Genomic DNA, 20,793 nt, shown 5'->3' on the forward strand with positions numbered 1-20,793 from the left:
ACTTGCAGGCGAGCTTAGAAAGAAGGGCTAATGAATCTCTCCCAGCGCTGGCCCTCGAAGACCCAGCTGGCAAAGGAAGAGAAGGACCCTTCTGTGCCAGAGATGTTACCAAGCAGACATCAGCACGCAAGCCTTGGTGTCCACTAGGGCTCTGACCTTGGTCCTAAGCCCTCTGGTCACCCTTTCTCCCCAGCTGAAGTCTTGTCATGAACAAACAGTTTCAGGGCAGAGACATACTTAAAAAGGGGTTTTATTGCCAACTCTCAAAAATTAAGTTGTGCTCTAGAAGCAAAAGACACTGGACACTATTTCTCCTCCTCCTCCTCCTCCTCCCCACCATTCACATTTGTTGTCCCCTCACCCCTTTCCAGGACCTCTTTCATTAAGAAAGGAGAGCACTATACATGGAGCTGATACCCAACAGATCAATGGAGACCCATGATTCCGTTTTTAAAAGCATAGCACCCCTAGCGAGGCGGAGGTCGGGAAGGACGTCTCCATGGGGAAAAAGAAGGCGGTGGGAATCCTTTGTATACTGTACACAATGGCTCTTAATTACATAAAATATAGGCCTGTGGCTACCCCAGGGACCCACCTGGAGACCCCCATCCTTTTCTCTCTGAGCCCCATTTACTGTCACTTCCCAGTAACTGGAGGCCCTACAGTGACTTCTAGGAACAGGAGATCCATCCCCTCTCCCATTCCCACTCAGCCCTGAGTGTTACAGAGATCTGAGGTCAGCACCTCAAATTTAGAGGGAACTAACAACTGTCGGCAAACAGGTTCCCACATTCCTCTCGGAAGCAGAATTCTATGAATGAGTCCAATTAAACCCCATAACTCCAGCACCACTTTGGAGAAAAGCCAACTTACTCATGGCAATATCTTGTGTTACAAGATAAAATTTCAGTAAATAAGGCATCAACTTGCATTGCTAATTTCTGCTGTACCAATGCCGGTGCTCGACAAAGGCCAGCCCATTTCAACATCAAATGACCACTCTGTGCAAGGCACTGCGCCAGGTGCTGCATTATTAGGAAGGTCCATGGCGGCGGTCTCTCTTTTTTTAATCCTTCACTAAACAAAAAGTGCTCATGCAAAAAAAAAAAAAATCTTCTGGAAAATTTGTGAACCCAGCACAGACTTTGGAGGGCCTTTTGTGAAATTTCCAGAATGGGATAAGCCCCCGAGCAGGCAGGCAGTCTGTGGCTATAACAGGTAACTACTGGTTGCATACACCTGGGGATACTGAGATCCAGGCTGTTCCCGGGCAGCAGCTGATTGATACCAAGAACCGTTTCTGAACAGAGTCCGGTCTCGGTTGGTGAAGGGAGAGAGACAGTAAGATGAACGATCTGTAGTGACACACAAGGCAAACTGACTGGGACATCTCCCCTCCACCTCCTCGCCCCTCCCTGTGCCTCCAAGCCCTGGAAGAAGAGACAGTTTTGGGGCTGGGGAGAGAAAGGTGAGGGAGATGAAATTCCTATCACTTCACCAGTTCTTCTTCTTTTTCCCCACTGAACTATCCAAGTTTCCAGTTCCAGTGGGAAAGTAGGTGAGGGATTAGGAGGGAGAAAGATGAATGGGACACAAATCACAAGGCCCAACTCTATCCCGGATCTTCCACAATGACCTTGGTGGAAATCACTAAAGATCACTTTCCTGGCAGGGCCTGGCCCGGTTATCCATTGGTGGGACCGAGAGGGATTACTCATTCCCAGGACAAATTCCATCAATTCAATTGCTATAACTAACACTACTCAAAGGAATGTTTGTGGTCATTTACAAGAAATGGCCTGACTGACATCCTGATGTCTACTTAACCAATCCAGGTGAAGGGAGGAGACTAAGTGTATAAATGGCATAAATGTAAATGTCCCTCAAGGAGGACAAAAATGATGATCCTCCTGGAAGTGAGTTTATTTTGCAGTCTTAAAAAAATAAAAATAAAAAAAGGTTCTTTTGTTGGAGTGTCCAGAATTGAAACTAACACAAGAATTTAAGAAGTTGGACAACCTGGATCACAATCCTGCACCAAAGAAGGAAGTTGAACCAGGTAAACCCTTGAGAGCCCTTCCACAGAGAATCATGGAAACCTGTGATGGCTCAGCATTCCATGGCTAATTGGTCCCCGAAGGCCAACCAACATTCCTCTTCTTTATCTCTTATTCTGCAGCAGCAACCCCCAGCCTGTGAAAGGGTCTCAGCTGGACTGTTGGAGTTTTAGGAATCAAAAAGTAGAAAGACTCAAACTCCTTTTTGCTAAGCATAAGTAGATGGTCCATCTAGGAATCCTTGAGCATTTGGAAGTGAAGTTGCCCCTAACCTCCCTTTTCCCAAAGGACACAACAAAGTGATGATGATGTGTCCTGAAGCTCAGAATGTAAACTCTTGCACGCCTCCCAACCCCTTTAGGACCTATGACTAATAATGGACCCAAAGCTAAATCAAAGTGGCTAAGACAAATACTGAGACATTAAGAACGGTCAAAGGCAGCCATGACTTTTCTCCCTGAGTGGGTAGCAGACATTATTGTCACTCATCTCTCTACACTGCCCATGGGGGTTATCAGGACAAGGGCAGAGGGAATCACATCCCAAGAAATACACCTGTCTAGTCTACAGGGACCATTAATCCCTGATGAATTCTGGCTAAATTGTTCCAGACTAACAGCTCTCTTAGGCTAGTGATCAATAATCCTAGCCTAGGTCATGTTGGGAAAGCCCCAGCCCTAGACTCCAGCCATGGATATAAGGTCGGGCCTCATCAGACAGGAGCAGAGAAGGGGGGGAGCAGAATTTCCAGAACAGCTAGAGTGGGCTACTGTTCTTTTCCGGCATAACTGGTCTCTTTCCAAAGATGCCTTTCCTCTCCTGACTGATCCTCCACCCAGCCTGATTTTATCTTCAGATGAACATGCAGACGGCCAGAAGGTGAGGGGACACAGCAGAGATGAGCCTGGATGTTCCCGGCCCCCCTTCCCCATGTCTGAGGCAGAGCACCCTGAGGCATCCTGGCCGTGTCCAGCTGTTTGGGGTTAGATGGAGCCCCTGCAGGGCTGCAAGATGGAGACACGTGATTGACAGGTTGTCATCCTTCTGCAGTGGTAACTTTCTGTGCCACGTCAACGAAGAGAAGACTTCACTAGAAAGAGAGCATTCAAGAGAAGAGGAAAGGGGGACATTGCTAAGAAAGTGACTGGATGAGGGGTAGGGCCAAGCCCAGACTTAGGACTGTCTGCTGGCCCAGCAACAGCATTGGTGAATAAAAATTTTGAGGGAGACCATAAAAGGGGAAAAAAAAAGAAGGGGAAAAAGTGCTTAAGCATGCCCTAGGGAGCACTTCTTCTATACAGAGTCACCAAGTCCTTCTGCTTTTCTTTCTGCTTCTCTGTCAGAGTGGTCGATGGTTCCTTGTTCAGTTCCAAAACCTTAATCTCTTGCAAGACTTGAGTCGCTTGCCTCAGCTGCTCTACTGCCTGGTTGAGCAATGTCTCGGCATTGACAGGGGGTCCATTTCCCTCCTGAGCGTGCTCCAGCTCTCTGCCTAGGACCTGGCTCAAGAGCTGCTCAGTCTTTTCCCTTTCGGAGGTCACCTTCTTCTCTATCTTGACCAGCTGGCACCTGTCCAGGGGCAGGCCCTGACCCTTGTCACTCTCAGTCAGCAGGTTCCCAAGGGAGGCACATCGGGGCTGGAGCGATGGCAGTGCAGGGGATCCATCCTGGAGGGTCGCTCCCGAGCCCTCCTGGGCTCCCTTGTTCTTCAAGGAAGCCGGGCTGGGCTCTGCAGGGGCCAGCTGCCCCTGGTCCTTCTTCGGGGGAGTCTTCTGGTCAGCTCTCTCCTCCCCGGCTCTCTGCAGACTTGTTTCTAGACTGGGCTCGGCTCTGTCGGGACTGTCAGCCACGCCATTCACTGAAACTTGGGAATGATCGGGATCCGGAGCCTGGGCAGCCTGTGAGCCCCGGCACTGGTCTTGGCTGGGGGTCTCGAGGCCCTTCAGAGATGCTTTCAATTTCTCAGACAGGATCTTTGGTGGAGGGGTCGGGGGTTTCCCCCCCTCCTTGGAAGCGGCAGTCTCTGAATCGGTGGGTGGCTCTGAATCTTTGCCAGCAGGGGTAGGGGGCTCTGGGCTGGGATTTTCCCAGCTTACTTTCAGTTTTTCAAGCTGGACCTTCGGAGGTGGCTCGGGAGGCTTTTCTGAGCCCCTGTTTCCTTCCATCAGATTCTCTTTACTGCCCCCTTCCTTGAGGGCTGAAGTTCCCAAGCCCTCCTTGGGGGCTTCAGCCGCGCCCTGGTGCTCAGGGTGGTCCTGGGCAGTTTCAGCCGCGGGAGCTGGGGGGCTCTCCTCGGCCTCTGGCTTTTCAGCACTCTCATCCACATTTGGCTTCTCTGGGTCCTGGGCGGGTTTGGTTGGAGGCATGGGCGGTCGAGGTATCTCGGTAGGGGGAGGGTCGCTGATGTTGCTGCTGGGAGTGAAGGAGGGGGGCTCGTTGTCTGGCACATCAAGGTCCAGCCTCGACAGCCCATCGGACGCAGCGCTGGCCACCTGATTGGGGAGAAGCGGATTACGGTCAGTGTCACCTTCCCAGCTCATATCATTCAAGGCAATGCAGGGAGTGACAGGGACAGCTCACAAATGGCATTAATCCTCTTCCCAAGGGTCAGGGGGATCAAGCAATTGCTCTAGGTAAGTTTGGGGGTTACCAAGCATTGACATCACCCGCTTCTACCGCCCCCCCACTCCCCTACAACAAGATTCTATAACATTCTAGAGGCACTGGAATAGAAAGGAAGGACGGAGTTTATGATTTATAATAATTACAAACTGAAAAAGAGCACCGAGCTGAGAAGCAGGGGAACTGGGTTCTAGAGCCAGATCTCTTAGCAACTGTCTGACTCGAGGGCTTTTTTCTTTGGTGTTTGGGGGGCTTTTGTGGAGGCTGAGTCTCCTTATCTTGCCCAGGCTGGAAGTGGAACAGCCACCCACTGACCCGATCCCACTGCTGACTGGCACAAAAGCTTTATTTAGCAAGCTCCATTTCTGACCCAGGCCAGTTTGCCCTTCTTTGGGCAACCCGGTGAACCCCTATTCCCAAGGGACCGATGTTCTTCAGCTAGAACTCCCAAGCTCAGGGGATCACCAAGCTCAGGCCCCCAGGCAGTAGGCTCATGGGCGTGGGTCACATAATTGGCTGAGCTCGGTGACCTCATTTTCCACTAGAGAACTGCTAAGGTTTCTGTGACTCTGGACCATCTCCTTAGGAGCTTTGGCTTAATTTCTTCTGAGCCAGGCTCACAAGCAGGCAGTCTGGCCTACAATTTAGTGGATTTAGTCTGTATTTGGGGGGTAAAATGGGGAGAGTGAGACTTGGCAGGATCCATGGAGTTATGGCTTCTCCCTAACAATCTGGGGGGACCGTGCTCACATCAGCTTCACAGCACCACAGTCTTGGGGGAGCGGGGGAGAGAAACATTTCCAGGACATCATGGACAGTAACATTACTCTAGTGAGGAAGAGTTTTGAAAAAGAACAATAAGCCCAACTGAGCCCACTGAGTCCCATGCCACCATGGCAACAGTCGGAAAGTTATCTAGAAGATGGCCAGGAAAAGACTTTGTAAATGTTGACAAAAAAGACTACTCAGGACACCTGGGTCCTAGTCCCAGATCCCACTCACATCCTATGTGATGAGACAAGTCACCTCTCTGTGAGCCTCAGTTTCCCCATGTGGAAAATGAATCTTTTAGACAAGAGGGTCCATAAGGTTCCTCCCAGCTCTAAAATTCTGTGATAGAATCTTGCGCTCTTCCTTGAGACTATTCGTGGCCTTATAAGCTTCATAAATATCATTAGTAAGAAAAGTGGGAAATGCCCAAGTTACTCAGCAAAGGCCTATTTTCTAAGATCTGCCTCAACCAAGTGTCAATCCTGCTCCCCATTCCCCCTCACCATTCTTATACTCTTGCCCGGTGCCTCTTTCTTCCTCGTGTAGGGTTTGTTAGGGTTTTTTCCTACCTAACCCCTACTTTTCTCCCCCCTACTTCGGATGGGAGGGAGGGGCTCCTGGATCAGCACATGCCCTCTGCGATTCCTTCCAAGCTCTGCCTAGGCCTCCTGCTCCAACCACCCTATGTCTAGTTATATCACTGCACATGGGAAGAAACTGAGGCACAAGTGAAAGGATATATTCTACAAACGATCAGCTGCAAAATGCATTCCCTTCTAAAAATACATAAATAAAAAATTCACTCCCTTCCCAAGTCTTTTTCTTAACAGACTTCTTTTTCTCCTAAACTCAGGTATGTCTGACCTTCTAGGGCAAGTGGGGTGTGTCAGTGGTGTAGGGGAAGCCGGGTTCCCCTTTCCTCTCCCAGATTTCACAAGGGTCTGGGTAGAAACCAGGCACTGCATGTCATAGACAGGAAGTTGTTATGAATTAGGGTCCTATTTAGAAGGAAAAAAACAGAGCAGCTCAGGAGTTTTCCCAGAGACCCTGCTCTGAGGTGCCCTGTCTTGGCTCTGTGAACTGGCACTGCTATTCCCAAGCAATTCCTAATCCAGTGACTCCTCAGGCCTTTTTTCCAGGGGATCATTCTCCCTAAGGGAAGAATGAACAGTCACAAGTATAAGAGAAATCCAAAGGTTAAGTAAGGGCCAACCCCCAAACCACAGTTTATTTTCAGGAGGAAAGAAAACAGTTGCATAATAAACATACCCAAAAGTCCCTCTTTCTCCCCACCTCCCTGCCTGTCTTGAGGGTTCTGTGGACCTGGAACACGATATTTGTCTGGACCCTCCCTGACTTTTGGGGAGTCTGAGAATGTTCTGTGAAGCAGGGACCCATCTCTGAACCCAGGATGCTAATCTCTCCCGAGAGGTTCTTTCAGGTTCTTGTGATCGGAACAGGGACATTCTACTACACAACTGAACCCTTAAGACTCAGAGATTCTCTCCAACTGCACATTCACAAAGACACTTAAATATCCTTCCTTACTTCTTGCCTCTTGCCCTGATCTCCAAGGCTGTTCTATCCTCAATGAGATTTAGTACCCTTCGTTCTCTCCAATAACTTTATTCTTGCTTTCTCTAGCTACCAGCTCCTCTCCTGCCCACAAACATGATCAGCTTTTCTCAATTTTGGAAAAAATCTTCACTTTCTCCTCTGGCTAGGATCCGATTTCTTTATTTCCTTTCACACCCAAACTACCTGCTACAATGAGTGATCTATTTCCATTGATCTCTCTTCTCTCTCTCTCTCTCTCTCTCTCTCTCTCTCTCTATCTGTCTCTCTCTCTCCCCCTCTCCTCCCTCTCTCTCTCTCTCTCTCTCTCTCTCTCTCTCTCTCTCTCTATCTGTCTCTCTCTCTCCCCCTCTCCTCTCTCTCTCTCTCTCTCTCTCTCTCTCTGTCTCTCTCTCTCCCCCTCTCCTCCCTCCCTCCCTCCCTCCCTCCCTCTCTCTCTCTCTTCTCTCTCTCTCTCTCTCTCCTCTCTCTCTCTCTCTCTCTCTCTCCCTTTCTCTCTTTCTTCTCTCTCTTTCTCTCTCTCTGTCTCTTTCCCTCTCTCTCTCTCTCTCTCATCAATTGGGGTTAAATTACTTGCCTAGCATCACACAGTAAATGTCTGAGGTCATATTTGAATTCAAGTGCTCTAACCACTAAATCACCTAATTACTCCTACAACTGCTCCTCTCAAAGGTCACTCACGATATCCAAATTGTCAAATCTAATAGCTTCTCCCCCCATCTTCTGACCTGTTCAACACAGCTTATCAGACCCTCCTACTTAGAATTCTCTCTTCTTAGACTTTGGGACACTGAGATACTGTCCCAATATTGCTAATGGCCTCCTCATTTATCTCTTTCCTCAAGTCTCTTCTCCAAATCATTCTTCAGAAAATGTTTTGTTTTGTTTTGTTGCTGAGGCAATTGGGGGTAAGTGACTTGCCCAGAGTCACACAGCTGGAAGTGTTAAGTGTCTCAGGTCCTCCTGCCTCCAGAGCCAATGCTCTACCCACTGTCCATTTAACTCCCTCCCCCCCCCACGCACTTATTGAATAAATGTTTAGACAATAAATGCAGCCTCTTGGACAGGCTCACAGATGTATACACACAGACATCTCAGAATAGTTTTTCTCCCTGGACCTCAGGACTTCCTTGGAACTCTTCATCATGGCCCCCTGAACCAGGACCTCCTCTCATTCTCTCTCCCTCCCATTTTCATCTACCTTTTGTGTTTTCTCTTCCTCCTCTATTAGACTATTATTCTATTCTATTATTCTATTTATATATATATATCTATTCTAGTCTATTAGACTGTAAACTCTCTGAGAGCAGGAATTGCCTTTGTTTTAATTTGTCTTCTCAGCACATAGTTGGTGCTTAATAAATGTCCTGTTGTTGTTTCTAAAACAATAACTAAAAGGCTAAAAGTGCTAAAAGGCACACAAAGTTACCATATGCAAGCACAGCCTCTCAGGCGCACAAACACACACTGGAGATTCACAAATGAATGCACACACATTCTCAGAGCCATCTCTCCCACGACCCTATTTCATCTCATAGAGGTATATGGCCTTTGATCCCAGCCCCAGGCCTCAAGCACACTCAGGCTTGAGTGTCCAAGGGCCCAGGACAAAGCCATAGTGTGGTCCTGTACCAGGCACTATCCTGTGCCTGATACTGATACTGACCCTTCCCCCTTCCCCAGGATGAGGGGATTCTAATGGACAAAGCCCTAATCTCTGGGGATGCTGGCCCCCCAGACCTCACCAGCTGTTATCTGGTGACAAAGGAGCCATACAACCGCCACTCTCCTTCTTCCTGGCTGAATGTATTGTAGTCACCCCTGGTGTGTGTGAGAGGGGGAGGAGGGGGTTGGGGGGAGGGAGTACTAATAGAGAAGGAGAAGACATGGGGGGTTGCCCAGCCCTCAGTTACAGCTGAAGGGCCCACCCACAGCCTGAACAGGTCCTTACCTCTTTCAGGTGGATTCTTGTGGGCGGCCGGCGGCGCTGTCCCCCTCTCACCCGATCCCGGGTCACGTGTTCCAAGGCACAGCTCTTGTCCACCTTAACCTGAAAATGTGAATGAGACTAGAGTTGGTTATCTGCTCAAAGCCTTAGAAGGAAGGAAAAAAAACAGATCTGGAATTAAATCCAATCTAAACTACTCCAATCAATTAACACATACTAAGATATAGATGATATCTATAGATTAATTTATAGATTAGGTACTATTTTTAGGTACTAAGAATATAAAAGTAAAAATGAAACCATTCCTAACCTCAAGAGACTTATATTCTATTGGGGGAGATGACATGTATGTATGTGTGAGTATGTGTATACAGATATAGATATAGATAGATAGATAGATATGTGTATGTAGGTATGTGTGTATATCAGGTAGTGCTTAAGATAAGCTATATATAAATATAGATACAGATATAGATATAGATAGATAGATAGATATGTGTATGTGGGTATGTGTGTATATAAGGCAGTGCTTAAGACAAGCTTTGAGAAAGCACAGGATGTCCCTACTTGCCACCCTGGCCACCTCTCCTCATCACCTCAAGCCCTTCTGGGGGCATGAGGAGCAGCACTGCCGCAGGTCCCGCCATCTATACGATGGAGACAGCATCTCTATGGCCCAAAGTTGCTCTCTAGTTGCACTGGAGTGACACTTTCTGTCACATTCCTGCACCTCCAATTCAATAAAAAGCTGTGCTGCAGGCCCTGACTTGGAGCCCTGGCCTTGCCCGGCACTCCCCAGGCACTCGCAGGGAGCTGTCCACCACGGGATGCAGCATGGACACCAGGCTCCTACTTCAGACACAGTAGGCAGTGTCTCCATCTAAAATAGCACAGAACCCAAGGAAAGCGGATGGAAGGAAGAAAGAAGGGAGACAGAAAGGAAAGGAAGGGGGAAAAGAGTAAAGGAGAGGAAAGAGGGAAAGGAAAGGAGAGGAAAAGAAAGAAAATAGGAGAGGAAAAGAGAGAGAATGAGTGGGGAAAAGAGGAGAGAGAAAAGGAGAGAAAAGGAGAGAAGAGGACAGAAGAAGAGAGAAGAAAGGGAGGAAAGGAGAGGAGAAAGAAGGGAAGGAGAGAGGAGGAAAAAGGAAAGAAGAAGAGAGGAGAGGAGACGGGAAAGAAGGGAGGAGAGGACGAGAGAAAAGGGGCAAGAGAAGGGAGGGGAGGAGAGAAGAACAGAGGGGAAGGAAGGGAAAAGGAGGAGAGGAAAAGGAAGGAAGGGGAGGGGAGGGAAAAGAGAAGGTCTACCCTGGTCTGAATGTGAACCTTATTCCTGCTTAAAGAGTCAGTTGCTTGGCCTGCTATAGTGGGAATCCCTCCCCCTCCCTCTCTAAGCCTAGCTGTCATGAGTTTTGCAGCACTCTCAGGAACAGCAGCAAAGAGATCCAAACCCACCTATCACCTCCCCAACACCCTCAGCAGGTGGGTCACAATCATCTATCTTCCTCAAAGGGGAAGAGGGCCAAAGGCACGAGGCAGTCAGTGGGGATCTTCCTGGGGAAATGGTACAGTGGGAAAGAGGCTGGATTGGGAGTCTTACACACGCTACCTATGCAACGTGAGGAAAAGTGTTAATGATTCTTCAGTTTCCTCATCTATAAAATGGGGAGAAAGGGTTTCAATAAATGACTTCTAAGTTTTCTTCCAATGCAAAATTTATGATCCCAGGAACCTCTAGGTAAAAGCCGACATTCTCAGTAAAAACCCACGTCTGCCCACAGTGTTGCTCCTCTTTCAAAGTCTCAGCGCCAACATGAGAGGGAAAGGGAAGGAAATAGGGTATGCAGCTATGGCTACAATCATATCAGAAGACCCACCACAAATTCTAAGGGTCCCAAAGGCAAGGCTGGCTTTTGGCTAATACCCCAGAGCCCCTTCATCCTCAGGCCTGGATTTTCCTTTGGCCACGGTCTACAGCTTCTATTTTTTGGTTTTTATTTTTTTCCCAGCCTACGATTTTTATTATGGAATGTCTAGTATGGAAATTCTCTCCACCAACTGAAGCTAACAACTTCATTGTAACTTACAGTTTTGGAGAACATCCAAGGTCAAATGACACCCAGGCAAAAGTGGGGACTGAATTTAAACTGTGACTCCAAGGTCAGGTCTCTGTCCACTGAGCCAGAATATCGGCCTTTCTGTACTGGGATTTCTATATCCTGCATCCTCGCTTTCTGCAGCCAACAATGGGAAGGGATCTGACTAACCTGAGCTAAGCTGTGCCTCACCCATAACAGGTTTAGTGAACTGCAACTTCCCTGGTATTTAAGCCTTTGGCAGGAGGCAAGGCCTGGTCCCAAGGAAGCCACGGCAAGACTTACTTTCAATATTTCTGGGAGTTGTGATTTCCCAGCGTGGGTCCCCCCATTACCCTATCAGAGCAAGACCTTGCGGGGAAGGAACAACAACTTACCTTTTGATGGTGTTTTAAGGTTTATGACAGGCAAAGTGGGGGAATGGATAAAAACCAGGGTTTGGGTCCTGTCTTTGCTCCCCCTGTCACTGTGACCCTGGGCAAATCCCGTAACTGTTTGGTGAACTGAGCTAGATTCTAAGAGCTTAAGTCCCAGGAAGATGCTGACCCGCATTAGGAGAGGGAGCTTCCTTGTGCCAGGATTCACTATACCAATGAAACCAAAGGTCTGGCTTGTACCATTACTCCCCTTTACATTTTTTCCTTTCCTTTTCTTTCCTTTTGGAAGGCAATAGGGTTTAACTGACATAGGGTCACACAGCTAATAAGTGTCTGAACTCAGGTCCTCCTGACTCCAGAGCTGGTTCTCTGTCCATTGTACCACCCAGTTGTCCTAGCTTGGGGTGGATTTCAAAGCTAGTGGAGCTGTCTCTGGCCTCTCAAAAATCACACTCATCCTCTGGGCAGCCCTGCCCACTGAGCCCAGCAGAGACAGACCCACTGTTTTCTATTGTTGATCAGTCATAAAGACAAAAGATGGTAGGAAGGAAAAAGAGAGAAAAGGAGGAAGGGAAAGGAAGGGAAGGGGGCACAGAGGAAAGGAAAGGAGAGAGAAAGGAGAGGAGAGTCAAAGAGAGAAGATAGGAGGGGAAAAGAGAGAAAAGGAGAGGGAGAAAGAGTAAGCCACTTCCCTTTTCTGGGACTCAGTTTCCTTCTCTGAAAAATGAGAGGAGCAGACCAGATGACCTCCAAATCTTTTCCAGTCCCAGCCTAGGATTCTCACCTCATCAAAGGCTTTATTCTTGCCTTTGTTGATGCCTTCATTGAGGGCTTTGATCCAGGATTCCTTCTCTTCCCCATTCTGAGCCTGGAATTTGATGTCATGAACCTAGGAGAAAATAAATACAGTTTAACAGACTTCAGATGTGTCTACCACCGCAATTTATAAGGTGACAGAGAACACTATCTTTGAAAGTAAGACTCCACCCTTCCCCCCCACATGTACACACACAGGTCACATACCCACATAACACACCCCACACACATGCACACCCCCTACACACATCCCCCCCTACACACACACACACACACACACACTCTCACACACTTATAATCTTTCAGATACACAAATGTTCCTCAGCCAGGGTTGAGGAATCTGTATGTTTAGGAAGTGGAGAATTAATGGAATTACAATGTTTTCTAACCCCCAGCCAGAGTCAAGCACAACACCTGATGCTTTCATGTGGGAAAAGGGCAGTAGGCAGGAAAACAGGAGAAGAGAAGGGGGAGGGAAATAAGAGCACAGAATCGGGGAGAGGCAGGAAGGGCACTCCAAGGGAGCTTGCGACTGTACCCAATTGGAAAAGCAGAATAAAGATGATGGAGTGGAAAGACCTGCAGGGCTAAATAAAAATAACAGCAGCTGACATCTACATAGCACTTTGTAGTTTGCAAAGAGCTCTCGGCTCACAACAACTCCATTAGGTAGGATGTGTTATCTCTGTTTATCAAACTGAGGAAACTGAGGCACAGAGAGGGGATTGGCCCAAAGACACAACTAGTAAACCTCAGAGACAGAATTTACACCCAGGTCTTCCAACACCAAATTCAGTGCTCTCTCTATTACAGGCCACACTCACCTCCATTCAATAATGGCAGAATGGAAGCTAGCTCCCCTAAGCATATACCTCTTAATATCAGCTTAATGTTTGGAAACCTGGGTTCAAATCCTACCCTGGTGACTGCTTAGAAAAGACATCAAATAACGACTACAGTCTGTCCTAGCCATTTACCATCACCCCAAAGTCCCGACTCCCATCCTCTCTCAAATACTTGCTCTGAGGTCTTCCCTCCTTCCATCCTGTGCTTTTGCTTTAAGAGCTCGGTGGTCTGTAGCAGAGTTCCCCCTTCACTTTCCACACACCCTCCAGCATATAGACTCCCTTCTCATCAAAGAGAAATGATAAGGAGAGAAGAAGAATATTCAGTTGATTTAATGACCAATTAACCTCGAAGCAGCTAGATGGTAAAGTGGATCTGAGTTCAAGTCCTGCCTTAGACATTTGACACTTCTTGGTTGTGTGACCCTGTTTAAGTCACTTAGCCCCAGTTGCCCCTCAAGTAAATTAATAAATATCCAATTAATCTAAGGATAGTGGCTTAAATTTATAGAATATTTTGTAAAGGCATCAACAGAAGCTTTATTATTCCCATTCTACAGATGGAGAAAGTGAAACTCAGGTACTTATCACCTGTGATTACTAATAGGAATATTGGACATCATGTAGACAGAGAGTTCTTAAATCTTTTTTATGCTGTGAACCCTTCTGGCAGTCCAGTCAAACCTATGAACCCCTTTTAAGAAGAATGGTTTTAAATGTATGAAACACAATACATAATATTACAAAGAAGACCAATTATATTGAAATTAAGATGCAAATGTTTTTTCCATCTAAGTTCAGGGTCAGTCTAGGGGACCAATGGAGATCCAGTTAAAGGACTGATCTCCTCTCAGTGGGAGGATTGAGTCCCAGTGAGGAAAAAGGTGGTATTCAACTCAGGTCTACTGGCCCCAAGTCTCAAGTCTCCAAAAAATTCACTTATTTATTGGATTAGTAGAGGCATTTTCTCTTGTCTCTAGTTTGTTATTATATAACAGCTTCCCACTTCCCATGTCATAGAATACCTTCTCCTTACAATTCATTATTATATAATACCTTCTTTAGCATATATGTCATATAGAAACATTCCCAGACCCTCTCCTCCACCCAAGAAGCAACATAGTGTAGCATATATGGTATTGGGTTTAGAATCCATAAGACCTGTATATAAATCTCACCTCAGAAACTCACTAACTGGAAAAATCACTTAACCTCTCTGGGCCTCAGCCTCCTAATCTATAAAATGAGAAGGTAAGACTGGAGAGCTTCTAAGGTCAGTGCCAGTTCTAAATCTATGCCGAGTGGCACATTGAATAGGGTTCTGGGCCTGGAGTCAGGGAGACGAGTTTAAATCCAGCCTTGGACACTTCTTTACTGTTTAACCACAGACAAGTCATTTAATCTTGTCTGTCTCAGTTTCCTCACCTGGAAAATGAGGATAAAAATAGTCCCTACCTGTCAAGGTTGCTGTGAGAACAAAATGAGGTAGTATTGTCAACCTGAAAGGCTTGTAAATACTTGCTATGAGCTAGTATTATCATCATCCTATCACTTAACCATGTACTCAATTGCATGCAGGTCATCAAGTAACAACTGATTTCTCCACCTTGAAGAAAAAGAATGGCAGCTCTGGGATGGGAGTAGATGCGACAGTTGTCTCTGGAGAGACAGACAGCAAGAAAATAGTGCCCTCTAATCATGTACTCCTAAGATATTTAGGGAAATTCAGGGGGTAGTACATAGAATTGGAAGAAAAACCAAGTTCAGCGCCAATGGAGATTGGCAACATATAATATAATCAGTGGACCACGCCCTCTTCATCTAATTTCCCCAGGTTCCTTTAAATTTTCATCTTCTGTGCAAAGCCTTTCCTAGCCCTTTAAATCAAATCCCTTCACTTGGAATTTATTTCCAGTTTGTCCTGTGTACATCTTTTTTGTATATAATATTTGCACGCTGTCTCCTCCATTAGATTGTAAGCTCCTTGAAGGTGAGGACTATTTTTGCCCTCTCTGCCTACATAGCTCCATCACTTAGCACAGCACCTAATATCCAGAAGACACTTAATAAATGTTTGTTGACTTGATCAAGAGACAAGAGGACCCAGATTTTTGTCCCATTTATTGGTTGTGATTTGGTCACATCTTTTCATCTTTAAGTTCCACATGTATCAAAATGAAAAAGTAGGACTAAGCTGTTTTGATTCAGTGAGGGGTATACTGTTTTCAGATACACTGGAGAGAACTGAGAATGCAGGAAAAATGCACAAGTATTATGGATATGCAAAAATCTATCAGTCACCTGGAGTCACCATTTCCACTGCCATAACTACCTCTTTCTCAGACTAGACACTGAATTCCCTTTCTTCATCATTAATGATAAAGTTCTTTCTACCCATCATCCCTTAAGGAAGTACTAGCTCTGGAAGGCAGCATTTCACTTCTCAGGAAAAGTACATTCTGGGAACCTCAGGCTACAGAAAAAGAATCTAACTCTAGTTAATAACATCTTATCATACTTTATCCATTCCAAACTACTTTCATATCCATTATCTCACATGATCTCTATAATATTATGAAGTTATCTTGTTAGGAAACAGTTTTCCCACTCTGCCAATGCAAAAACAGAGGTCCAGAAATCTCAGTTCTTTCCCAAAATCACAAAGTGCCACAAGGCCTCAAAGTTTCTCAAGTTTTCCACTGAACCAAGCTGTCCAGCACCCCCAACCCTTTGGTAATAGAAACATTTTTTTAAAAATTTGTTTGGTCAGTACAATGACCATCAGATTAGGCTGGTAATCCCTCTGCTAGATTTTCAGGGCTTCTTCTTCCTAAAAATATGGACTCAGCTTCACACTAAGACTTTATTTTTTTTAAGGGCTTTTAAAAGGCTTACTCTGGTGCCATATTTTAGAATTCTCCATTCAGCTGTTTCAATTTCCCTGACATATTTCAGGCCTCTCTCTTTACCCCAAATGAATAAAGGACTGGAATGAGCTGGATACAGGCCAAAGAGGCTGCTGTCCCAGTAAAAGAAAAGAGAAAGAAAGAAGGAAGAAGAAAAGGAAAGGGAGAAAAAGAAAAGAGAGGAGAGAAATAAGAAAAAGGAAGGAGAAAGAAGCAAAAAGGAAAAGAAAGAAAAAGCTTAAGTGGAAGCCAACCGAGACAGCAAGGGCCAGAACGGCGCACCATATTATGCCAGTAGCCCTACAGTCTGACTGACAGTGTCTGAGCATGACCTCATGGGTCAGGGGCGTGGGGACCCAGGGAGGCACAAAGAGAGGGTATACAAGACACTAGGGCTTTTGTTTATTTAATTAAAGGGGGGGAAAGGTCCCTGGACTAGACAGCATTGCCCACGTGACCTCTGTAGCCAGTCCTGTGGAGTATGAAGGGGAACACACAGGGAGATAGAAAACATCCTGTAGGCTGGCTGATGAGGGGGGCTGGAGAGGGGAGAAAGTGATGGTGATGACCCAGTACAGGCAGAGAGTACAAGAAGGCTTTTCTCTCACACAGCAGCCCCTCTTCTCCAGAGAAGTGCACCCGCCTCTCTGCCTGCAGGCACAGAGAGCTCCAAGGAGAATGCCTTCCTTAGCTAGCAGACTCCGGGGGAGAGGGGCAAAGCCTGACCCAGGAAATCAGACATAAACAAGGGAAATGTAGTAGCTCCCAGGATCCCTGCCCCAAGCTGTGGCTGTGGCTCTGAGCCTCTCCTCCCCTCCCCTTCTCACCACTGGGCAGAGCTACGGGAAGACAACAGGCCTGAAGGGGATTTCCCAAAAGCAGGGGACCCGTCGGCTCCCAAAGCTCTGACTGGAGCAGCTCACCCCCCCCTCTTTCCCCCTTCCCCATTCATTCACTCAATCAAGCAGGTTATTCCTGTTTTTACCCTGGGGAAGAGAGAGGGGTTAGACTACGTGACTTCTAAAGCCAAAGATTCTATGGGTGCCCAGAAACTCAACCAGGCTGGCAATGGGGAGAGAGGGGTTGGAGGATGCCCATCTTCCCTATGCTACCCTAGTAGTGCCTCTTATTACCACCCACCTGGACTATTTCAATGGCTTCTCAATAAGATTTATGACTTCTATTCTCTCCAAACAATCCTCCACACCTTATCTTTCTCATCACTCACCTGCTCAAAACCTTCTCTGACAGCTCCCAGTTAACTATCAAAGGATGATCTTTGACTATACTAGACTCTAGAGCCACTCTACCTTTTTTAGCTCTCTGCAATTATTTCCCCTTTAAGTGGACAAAGCTCTAGTCAATCAGATTCTGTCCCTGCATACTTTCAATGCTTTCCTGTCTTTAGTCACACTGTTGCCCACTCCAGGAAAAGGCTCTTGCTGCCTTATGGGATTGCCCCACACATCCTTTACCACTCAATTCGAATGAAACTTCTTCCAAAAAGCCTTCTCTCGTTGCCTTCCTCAATTAATAATGACCTTTTTGCTCTCAGACCTCACAAAGTATACTTATCTTATACATTTTATTATTGTACATTAATTATGTATTAATGTAATAATCATGTATTAAATATGTATTACTTTGTTACATTATGTCTCTTATTTGTAGCTATGCCATATTCCCTGATAGACTATGAACTCTGTGAGAGCAGGAAGTATGCCTAACCTAAACTCTGTTTTCTCCTGATCAACTAAAACATCGCCCTGTTCAAAGGAATTACCTGTGAAATACCTGTTACGTTGAATTTGTGGAAACCCAGGCTCTGGGGACATGCTGAGGGGTCCCCGGGCTTCTCCTCACTTAGCTCCTCATGCCCTGCCCTATTCTCTGGAGGGCAACTACATGAGGGAAGTCTCAAATGTCACAGGACCTTCTGAAGACACTAGTTAAGTCAAGGTGACACATCAAAAATGAAGCTTCCAGAGACAGACCAGTTCAGACCCCTGTTCCCATAGTCACCTGACACTTTGAATTTGAGGTTTCCAGATACTTTAGCTTTAAGCTTATAGACACTCACAGTCTTTGGGTCAATCATCTCTTCAGCCTTGGGGGTCATCAACCTTTTAATTATAGGGTTATTTTTTAAAATTTAAAAAAAAAAAAGGACTATGATCACATTTCTCTAATCTCGTCAACCCCACTGAGCAAAATGATCTCTTTTTTTCCCTACTCTTCTCCTCTCCAACCCATAAAATGGCAAGGGGAGCTCTAGAAGTCATCATAGGGGGTAAAGAATTGAAGAAGGGAAAGTAGGTGGTGAGATTGAGAAAGGGAAGAAAAGCAAGAAAAAAAGGAGGAAAAGAGAAATAGCAAAAAAAAAAAAAGTGGGAGAAGACAAGACAAGAAGGAGCAAGGAATGGGGGAAGAAAGAGCAAGAAAGGAGGCAGAGAAGAAAAGAAAAAGGAGGATAGAGAGAACAAGAAAGGGAGGAGAGATAAAGCAAAAAAAGGAGGAAGAAAGGGAATAAGAAAGGGAAAGAGAGAAGGAAAAAGGTTAAGCATGAAGGGAGAGGACAAATATGAGCAAAAGGACTTCCAGCTAAGAATCCCACAGCTTCTCCATTTCTGCCCTCCCTAACTCCATTTTGGGTGTTTCTCAGAAACTGAGTCACCCAGAATTTCAACACAGTGCTCAGCTCATCTCTGCATCCCACAGAGTCCTCCAAAAGCGCTGCTCTAACATCTGACCTTCAGTTGTCCCTACAAGAAGCTCAGATGCCCATTCTTTCCTTCCTTCCTTCACATAGCCCTTCCCAGGGCCACCTGGGCTTTAAAGAGGGAGGGAAGTGGCTGGAGCCACTGAACAACTGAACCACTTGACACCCCGACAGGTGATGCAGGAAGGCATCATCCAGAAAGTGTTCTTTCTTTTTGTTCCCTCTATTATCAAAGATGGAGGGAGAAAGAGAACCTGGTAAATCAGCGACACCACTGAGGCAGGAAACCTTCTGGCCAAGGTTCCCCAAAGTCTGTCTACACAGGGGGATTTGCACAGGGTTAACAAAGGCAGAGAGACACTCCATATACATGCACACACATCCAGATCTGGGAGTAAGACTGCTGGCCCCAAATCTTCAACTGGGCTTAGCCTTGCATCCATTCTCCTAGAGGAAACTCATCTGCTAGACAGCCAGAAAGAAGGTCTGACTCCTCTTCCATCTGGGAGCAAAGATTAAGTAACTATTGTCAAATGGCACAAACCTGGCCTGAGCAGTAACTTCTGCCCCAGTCCCATTAACTTCTCTTCCTCCAAAAAGCCAATACTTATAACAATAATAATATCAATGGTAATAATAGCAAGCATTTATAAAGTTTTAAGGGTTGCAACATGTTTTGAAAATAATCTTATTTTTTCTTTACAACAACCCTATTATAATCAAATATCCTCATTTTACAGATGAAGAAACTGAGGCAAGCAAGCAAAGTTAAGTGACGTGCCCTGCCACCAGCTTTATAACTGGTAAGTATGTGAATCCAGATGTGAACTCAAGATCTTCCAGACTCCAGTTCTATTGTTCCATACACTAGGACACCTAGATTTTGGCTGCTCCCCAGCAGGGATCATCTTTTCCCTTTTTTTGCATCCCTGGGAGCTTAGTGAAGTTCCTACCCTATTATTGTAGGGGCTTAATAAATCTTTGCTAAGTATGTGCCCTAGCCACTCTGGTCCTGGCTCTGGTTTGTCCCTCTTGTGCCTCTCTGAGGTCCTCAGATCTCTCTGCTGTCTCTTAGACTTCCCATTCCAACTTCATACCTTGAATTAGAATCCCTTCCTCCCTGGGAGGACAAGGGTTAATGAACTAATACTCGGAAACACAAAGCTTCCAGTGCAGGAGGCACAACAAGTATGATCAGGTACTGGGAAAGAAAGGAGTGGTGGAGAAGGAGTATCTTGGACTGAGGTGGAAAAATGCTCCATGAAGACTGGGGGAGGGACAAGATGACCTCTTCAGGGAGGGGGGAAGGGGGGGGGTTAGAAAAATGAGTTGGCAAAGGGAATCTATGATTCAGTCTCACACAATTGTTCCTGCTGCACATCACAAATGGAAAATGCTGGGTGGGTAAGTAACACAGCACACCACACAGCTGCACATGGAAGTTGGAGGGGGGGTGGGGGGGGGCGCAATCTGAACTCTGTCTCAACATCTGTGAAAGTATGCTGTGTGTCAACACCCACTACAGACTCCCAGCCAAAGAAAAAATGGCATAAACAGCAAACTTTTCATCTGCAACCCACTCCCCCCAACCTTTTTTTTTTTTTTGGCCACAGAGGAATTTTGCCAGCAAGAAATCATACCCAGGCTCAGATAGAAATGAAATCAGGGAAATGGGGAGGGTGGAGCTCTTTAAAGTCATGGGATCTCCCAACAGAGAATGATAGGGGTAGAGCCCAGAAATTCGGAGAGGTCAATGCTGAGCTCATGCCCAGGGACTAGGGGAGATAGACCCCTCCAACTCTCTTGCTATGGTGTTTTCAAAACATTCTTATTAGGACATTACTTAAGAGAGGAGCAGGGAAGTCAGGAGGTGGGGTGGGGGAGATGGACTAGGAAGACCATCATAGGCACCTAAACAACTAGGGGCCACCTGAATCCAGGGGTAGCCAGCCTCTCCTTGGGCTAAGTTCCAAAGTTCCCAACCCCCAACTCTCTAGAGCTCGAAGTAATTCAGTTCTACATCTCCCATTTCCAAACTCCAGCTTCAATCTTAAAGAAATATAT

The 20,793-nt window shown here is 46.2% G+C and overlaps 1 protein-coding gene across 1 annotated transcript in view; it reads right to left on the bottom strand.

Moving 5' to 3' along the window:
* Positions 1-234: 234 nt before the first annotated feature.
* The window catches only part of PLEKHO2 (pleckstrin homology domain containing O2), a 36,634-nt gene continuing 16,075 nt past the window's right edge, over positions 235-20,793 (bottom strand). Inside the window, exons 4-6 of the mRNA XM_051980868.1 lie at positions 12,228-12,332; positions 8,977-9,075; positions 235-4,549 (exon numbers count right to left, since the gene is read on the bottom strand). Coding sequence (XP_051836828.1) covers positions 3,335-4,549; positions 8,977-9,075; positions 12,228-12,332 — 1,419 coding nt within the window. The 3' untranslated portion in view covers positions 235-3,334. The remainder of the gene's footprint in view (positions 4,550-8,976; positions 9,076-12,227; positions 12,333-20,793) is intronic.

Source organism: Antechinus flavipes, chromosome 2 (assembly GCF_016432865.1).
Source record: "Antechinus flavipes isolate AdamAnt ecotype Samford, QLD, Australia chromosome 2, AdamAnt_v2, whole genome shotgun sequence".
NCBI lineage: Eukaryota > Metazoa > Chordata > Mammalia > Dasyuromorphia > Dasyuridae > Antechinus > Antechinus flavipes.